General features: G+C 65.7%; 1 protein-coding gene across 1 annotated transcript; it reads right to left on the bottom strand.

Annotated features, from left to right (window-relative positions):
• Positions 1–6308: 6308 nt before the first annotated feature.
• TMSB15B (thymosin beta 15B) lies at positions 6309–7562 on the bottom strand. Its single transcript, XM_026066172.1, has 2 exons — positions 7426–7562; positions 6309–6818 (listed from the first exon to the last, which is right to left on the bottom strand). The coding sequence occupies exons 1-2, from the start codon at positions 7523–7525 to the stop codon at positions 6781–6783; spliced, it is 138 nt and encodes a 45-aa protein (XP_025921957.1). The 5' UTR covers positions 7526–7562; the 3' UTR covers positions 6309–6780.
• Positions 7563–7748: the final 186 nt, after the last annotated feature.

Raw genomic sequence — 7748 nt, forward strand, 5'->3', positions numbered from 1 at the left:
GCCAGAGCCAGCCCCGCCCATGCGGCGCGCCCCGCCCCTGCCGGACCCGCCCGGACCGGACCGAGCCGGATTATACCGGACCCTCCCGCCCTTCCGCGGCCCCATGTCGCCCTCTCCTGTCACCCTCCTGTCCCAGTTTGTCCCCAGCTCTTACCCTGCTGTCACCCCACCGCCCGCTGCTGTCCCCTCCTGTTCTTCTTCTTTCCCCTCCCTGTCACCCAAATGTCCCTTCCTGTCCCCTCGCTGTCACTATCGTGTCCCCACAGTGTCCCAGGCGAGGTGTTGCCATTGCCCTCCTCGCCCTTGTGGAGGCCCTTCTTGTGGTGGCCCTCCCCCCCCTCGTGGTGGCCCTCACCCTCATGGTGGCCCTCCTCACGGTTGCCCTCCTCGCCCTCCTGGTGGCCCTCCTTGCCCTCCCAGTGGCCCCTCACCATCGGTGGCCCTCGCCCTCGTGGTTGCCCTCCTCACGGTAGCCCTCCTCGCCCTCACCGTGTGAGGAGCCCACACGAGGGGGTTTTGCCACTTCGCCAGGTGGGACACGAGAAAGCCACCACCCGGCGGCAGGTGGGACGCTGAGCGCACCCAGGGGGACGTGCCGGTGCCTCCGAGGGGACATCAGCCCTGGCGGTGCCTTCTCCGGCATCCGCACAGGCCGCTCGCGGTGCTCAACGAGCCTTCACAGCGCACGAGGGGCTAGTTGCCAAAAACCCTTTAACTGGGTTCAGCTGGTGTCCGGCAAAGTCCCGTACAAAACACCACCCCAGGCGGATGCGGAGGAGAGCGTCTTCCTGACCTCACTGCGGCGCTGCGGCCCCCGTTCCTGGCACCTCCGCCGCCCCAGGGTGCCACGCGGGGAGGGTGACGGGGGGAACATGCCGCGGAAATGCAAAGGACAGTTTTCCAAATTATTTTTTTTCCCAATTATTCACGATGACATTTGGGCCGGCTCCGGGCTCGTCCTTCCCGCTTTTCCGCAGAAAGGAGCTCTGCCGCTTGCCGTGCTGGAGCCCAGGTGCTGCTCCGGGAGCTACTGTTGCAGAAATAAAGCAGTAATACCCTAAACGACCTTTCCGTGAGCGGATGCGTGACTGAGAGCTGGGCTGAGAGGACCCAGAATATCCCCGTCGGGCACCAGGGAGTCAAAGGCTTGGCAGCTGCCGGCACCGGGGGGAGCAGAGCRCCCGTTTCGCTGCATCTCTGCACCCCTGGGCGCACCTCCGTGGGATGAGGGGGTGCTGCGTTTGGGGGACCCACGCCGGCGCCAGAGCAGCGCTCACACGCCTCCCCCGGGTCCCTGGCCCGCGCCGGCCTCGGAGTCGTTCAATCCCATTATTCCTCATGACTTATTTATTAGCAATCTAATTCAGTGCGCAGGAACACYGAGGCCGGGGGGGACGAAGCTTCTCCGGAGCGAGACCCGGCCTCGGGGCGCRATCCTGCAAAGGGCCGCGATGCTTCCAGCGCTGCCGGCCCAGCTTTGGGTCTCTTTCCGATGCCAAGCTTCAATCCGCATGCGTTTTAAATTTCAGGTAAAACAAACAGCTTTCAGACGAGGGCAAATAGCCGCTGCCGGGTCCGACGTGCTGGGGATGCGCCCCGAGGTTGTGCCGGAGGCGCCGGAGCAGGGCCCGGCAGGCAGCTGGGGCCTGCGGCGTCCCCGGGCTGAGCTGCGGGGCAGCGGCAGCAGCTAAACATTAACCAGCGAGCGGAGCCTGGGCAGGGAAGCTGCCGGGCAGGTTTTGCTCTCGGCGGCTGTGCACAGGGCTCGGTTTCTGTGCTGGAACTGCACGACAGCCTGCTTGGCATCCCGGGGGAAAACATATATGTTAAGAGGGGGGAAAATGCGAGGTGCTGCTTGATGCTGGCTGGGGGAGAGGGGCGAGGGAGGGAGGAGCGGGCTCGCAGGGGACGGAGAGCGGCGCGCAGGGCTTGTGCTTCCCACGGCGGCTGGGAACGGAGCCCCAGGGCTCAGGGGTGCAGGAGGGATGAGCCCATCCAGGCACGACCCATCGCTCCCGGTACGAGCCGAGGTAGGGAGCCCTGATACAGCTTTCACCCTCGCCGGCAGCCTGCGGCCACGCAAAGCACTGCCAGCTCACGCCCCGATGAACTCATCACACGTCCCTCGCTGCAGCTGCGCCTTGGGCTGCTGCCTTTGTTCCCAGCCCCGCACCCGGGTCTGCAGCTGCCTCTGCCGGCCCCGCGCCCGACCCGCAGCTCCACCGCACGGCGTCTCCGAGCTCTCACAACACCCTTCCTCATCCCCCACCCCAGGACGCGCTGCCAAGCCCTGGGGCGCCGCGAAAGCCACGCTTTGCTGGGGGCTCGCCTCGCCAGCGCGACGTGGGGAGCCCGGCACCGCCGCCATTCTACGAAGCCTGGAGTGGCGGTGGGTGCGGGGAGCCCTCGCAATCCCTCCCCGCCAAGCTGGGAGAGGTGCGGGAGCGGCGCCGGGGAGATCAGTGTGCCCCCGCTGCCGAGCCGCTGCCCCGAGGCAGGAYGCTGCAAGTGCTGCCTGGTCCCGGCTCCGGCACTGCCACCCCGGGGCCCTGCGCCCGCGGCAGGAGCACATGCTGCTGCCGGGCATCCCCGCTGCTGGGCATTCCTGTTACTGGGCATCCCGATTGCCGGGCATCCCCGCTGCTGGGCATTCCTGTTACTGGGCATCCCGATTGCCGGGCATCCCCACCGCTGGGCATCGCTGCCACCCACTGCGCTCCCACCACTGCCCTTGCCACTGCCCCAGCAGCTCAGCGCTCCCCAAACGGCCATGCGGGATTCAGCACCCCAGGGTGGGGGCTCAGGCCAGCGGCTGGGAGAAGGGGTCCCCGCGGGGGACTGTGCCCTGGGCACCTCCCCATGCTCCCGAGCCCTGGGGCGCCGCAGGGCTGGGCTCTTGCTCCCATCCCCAACTCATCCTCTGTAGACCCCCGGGCTGCTGATGGGATGGGATGGGGCCGGGGCGGCTGAGTCCCAGCGTGCACAGCACCCAGGCACCCATCCTGCGCTCGCCCGCGCAGCGACGGGGGGAGACGGGGTCCGCCACTGCTTTGACCTCGGCGCTCACCCACTGGCTGATCCCAGACCTGCAGCGCACAGCCCGGGGCATTACCGCATTATACTATATATAATATTATATATTTTATATATATAATATTATACTATACTATAATACCCATTATCGCACCGACACCGGCACTGAGCAACACTCGAGTCCAACAGCCAAGTTAACACCCAAGTCAAACACCTGGGTAACACCCGAACCCGCCCTGGCCCCGGCGCCGGCCTCGCTGCCAGCCGGGCGCGGGCACCGCCGCTGCCGTTTGGGGGCGAAGCAGCATCCGGCTGGCTGCACTTCTGCCGCGCGAACCTCCGCCAGCGCCGTCCCCACCGCGTCTTGCTCCRGTTCCCAGCTCCCCGCTGGCTCCCGCGCTGCCGACGTTGACTGGCAGGCCCTTCCGCCGCACTGTGCCCGCGCTCCGCAGGGCAGCCGAGCCGGGAGCAGAGCTGCAGGGAAGCGGGAAACACAGGCCGGATCCGGGCGCAGAGCGGGGAGGCACCAGCCGTCGTTCCCCCGGGGCTGCGGCGGGAGCACGGGTTCGGCTTTTGGAGGGCACAGCACGGGGCACCTGTTACAACACGTCTCTCCCATTCCTGGAAAGACGTGGAGGCGGTGGGCAGGAGCTGACTTGCTGCTCGGCTTCCTCCTGCGCCGCGAAGGCTGTTTCGGCACAGCACGCGGCGATGCGGAGCCAGGCCAGAGCCTYGGAGCCAGCGTCCAGGCTCCAGGATCGGTCCTAAATCCTGTCCTCTGCCTGCCCCGACGCCTGGGGCGCTGCCCGGCCCCTGTTATTTTCCTATCTCTAATCACATCGCCGATATTTGGCTCCGCTTTTCGCTCGGCTTGGTGCAAAAGGTGATTCCAGGGGAACTGGCAAAGGGCCGTCGGGGCTGGCAAGGCTGGCCGGGAAAGCTGCCCGTGCCGCAGCACGGAGAGGCCTCGGCAGCCCTTTGCCCCACGCGTCCCAGCGCCTTTCCCCAAAGTGCCCCCGCCAGGCAGGCAGCACCGGGCGCAGGGGGCCCAGCGCGCCTCCGGAGCGGCGCCAGCCCTCCCGGCTCCTCGGGGCGCCGCGCCGCAGCTGCCGGCCRCGGAGGAGCAAATCCCGGCGCGAGGCTGCGAGCAGGGAGCGAAGCAACAAAACCGCTTTTCATGCCCTAATCCCTCGCCACAAAGCCGCGGGGCAGGGGAAGGCAGGGGACAATGTCTCCTGTGTGAGGCAGCTGCTCCCGAAAACACCGGGCCCCCCTCGGCCGGCAGCTGCTCCCAACCCGGCGCAATGCTGGAGCCGCCAGTGCCGGCACGCGTTCCTYGCGCCCCGGCGGAGGAATTTGCTGCAGCGCTTTCCAGCCCGTTTCCACATCCCTGGGGAATGTCCAGCGTGCGGYGGGGGGTGGGAGACGAGCCGCTCCGGCTGGCTTTTGGAGCGAGCCGTGACCGCTGCAAAYGCCTGGGGACCGCGAAACCGGAGATCCTTCCCTGCCCTTCATTCCGCCGCCGTTTCCCTCTTTTGCAGCGACGCGTCCGCGTGCGCACCCGAACGCATGCCGGCAGCCGACGCGAGGGGCTTTTCCGCGCGGCGCGGCCTCGCCGTCGGGCCCGGCGCTGAGCACGCACGCACTCGCTGCAGCGGCACRGGGCGCCGAGGGCCCCGCCGGGGCAGCTGGCAGCCTCGGCTCGCCCTTATCGCGTTTGCTCTGGTGATAAACCCACACCCTAACCGGGCACGTTTGTGCCTGCAGTCGGAGAAGATGGGGGAAAACCGCAGGTCACCGGCGATCCGGGCTGCAAGTTCCCCCTGCGGTGACTCACCGCCTCCTGCCTCCGTCGCCGCCCCGGTTCGGGACATGCACGGATGTCTCCGCCAGGCACCAGAGAGGGAAGGTCCAGGCCTGGGCGAGAGGGAAAACGTTGCAGCAAACGGCTTTGCAGCGGCAGTTTTCCCCCGCTCCGGTAATCCTCTGCCAGCAAGAGGGATGCCCTGGGCGCCGGATTGGGACGGGGCTCTCGCCGCCCTCGCTGCCGGGCACGCGGGGCCAGGACAGTGCCGTTAGCAGCTCCCTGGCCATCCGCTTGGCTACCGCAGCCCTCGTCTCTCCCAAATACCGGGAGCGCAGCGAATGGGAGCAGCTGCCAGGAGGGAGGCACRGCAAAGCCGCGGCCTCCGGCCAAGGCAGGCACCAAGGCCGCGACAAGCCGCCGGCAAAGCCACGGCGAACGGCAGCCTTCAGCGCTTTCGATTCTGCTTTTTAAAGGGTAAACGCAGCTGCAGCCAGGCACCCTCGGCGTTCGCCCCCTCGCCCTGGGAGCAGCCGGCGCCAGGCGGGTACAGCAGCTCCACGCTCCRCTCCAGCCAACCGGGCTGTCCAGGGACACTGGCCAAATTTGCCGGTTGGCGAATCTGTCTCCACCTCGCTCGGTGGCCCTGGAGGCCACRCGGAGGCAAGGAAACCCTGGCAGCACCAGGAGGCCTCAGCACATGGACATGGGGGGTCACCAGCAGCCCTGCTCCCCCCTTGCTGTGCCAAAGCCTTGCCCCAGGACACGGGGATCCCCGCTCCTGCAGGGTGGCACTTCAGACAGCACAGAAGGCACCCAAAGGGTCACGTCTGTAAACCCATCCCTGCAAGCCTGGAAAAGCCTCCCCCAGCCAAGGGCTGAGGCTGGCTCAAGTTGAAGGAAGGCCATGCCAGGAGCACCAGCAGTAGCTGGGCCAGCAGCCACGCTCCCAGCACATCCAGGCRTGCAGGCGAAGCCAGCCCAGGCCCCCAAGGGATGTTTTAGGCAGAAGACACTGCTCTGCTCTTTAAAGCAGCAGGCACAGCCAAGCAGCACCCTCCAGGCAAGCTGGACACCAAGCACAGGGCAGGAGGGATGGCTTCTCCTCAAGGGTGCCCTAAGTGCCATGGGGAGAGGGCTGCTGGGGCAGGCAGCAGCCTCAGCCTTGGGCCAGGGCATCCCACTGCAGGAAGGTGTGAGGGGGTGCCGCATCCTTCCTCCCAGGACCTGAGCCCAATCCAGACCCTCCTGCACCAGCGCAGGAGCCCCCAGCCTGGCCTCCACAAAAGCCCCCCAGCATACCAGTGCTGACACCAGGCCACCAGAGCCAAGCCCCACACAAGCTGGGAACCATCCTGTGGCCCTCTGAGCAACACCAAGGCCCCACAGCACCAAGAGACCTTCCCACCCCACTGGGCAAGCCAGGCTGCAAGCCTGCACCTTCACCAGGGAAGAAGCCACAAGCCTTAGGTAGGTCATTAGATTTTTTTTTTTAATTTTATAATAAACTTCTCATTTTTTTTTCCCCCAAGGAAGACAAATTGTGAGTGAGGCTACAGAACACCATCAGTGAAGAGTATGCAAGACAGACCCAGGCCACAGGCCAGATCAGAAAGGATCCCTGCTCCCCCATGCCAGAGGGGTCCATCCCCAGGAGCTCCACAGCCCTTGCTCATCTCCCCACTGCACCTGAGCAAGATCAATGCTGAAAACAGGAGCTGGCTGGGCAGCAAGGATGAGGCTTGGTCAGGTCAGGTGATCAAGGATTCGGAGGGGACCACACTTTGTCCCCCTCCACCTGCAGAAGCTGCCAGCAAGGTGGGACAGTGGGTTAGATGCAGCTGTTTTCTATACACATACATGATGTAAAATTTAAAAAAACAGATGATTTAATTCAAAGCAAAAAAATTAAGTGTTGGCTCTTCCTGCCAGGCCATCTCACTCTAGGAAGACTTCACACACTCCTTCTCCTGCTCAATGGCTGAAAGAGAAGAGACAGCTCCATTAATCTCTGGGTTTTTCAGAGAAACGCCCATTGGGGAAGCCTGCAGAGCAATTGCAGGCTTTGGCACCCAGTTTCAGTTTGGCCCTAAGCATGTAGATAACCAGTCAGAGGGCAACAGGGGACACAGGCATGGGCAACAGCAAGATGGGCATCCACCTTCTGCTTTCCTCAGGGAAGTCAAGCCCCAGCACAAGCTTGGGGCAGCTGCTCTGCACACCAGGAGGTTCCCACTGCTGTGGGGGGTGGCAGAACCCCCCCCGGACATCCGAGGTCTCCGCAGACCCCAGCCCTGCCTCTCCAGGACTCCGGACCCAGAGGAAAAAACTGAGCAAAACTGCCTCTCTCCACCGGATTCCTCGGCAGTGAGGTCAGCACATGAGACGCCCACTCCATGGCTCCCACAGGGAATGGCCGCTCCGGGAGCCCAGGGAGGGGCTCGCCGGGACGCTGGCCCCGGCCAGCTCCATGCCCTGCTCCCGCCTGCCCGGCCCGGCCCCGGGGGCTGCATTTGGGGCACGGTGGCTCCGCGGGCACCGAGCCCCGGGAGGCTGCGGAGCGACGCTGCCCTCGCCGCCGTACTCACTCTCCTTGGAGGGGAGCGTGTTCTTCTCCTCCGTGTTGGTTTTCTTCAGCTTCTTCTTGTCGAATTTCTCCACCTCCGAGAGGTCCGGCTTGTCGCACATCTTGCCTGCGGGCACCAGGGCGGTCGAAGGGGGGGGGGGTGCTGGATTAGGGGGGGGCGGTGGCGGCGCAGACAAAGGCGCCCCCCCCCCACCGCGGACAATAGCGCAGGGCGGGGCGCGCCGCCGCCCTGGGCACCGCGCTGAGCCCCCCCCGGCCCCGCTCCTCGGTGGGGCGGGCACCCCCCCCCTTCCGCGCCCCCCGCTGCATGCATGCACCCTCCCG

Source organism: Apteryx rowi, unplaced genomic scaffold, assembly GCF_003343035.1.
Source record: "Apteryx rowi isolate R43461 unplaced genomic scaffold, aptRow1 scaffold_24, whole genome shotgun sequence".
Lineage (NCBI taxonomy): Eukaryota > Metazoa > Chordata > Aves > Apterygiformes > Apterygidae > Apteryx > Apteryx rowi.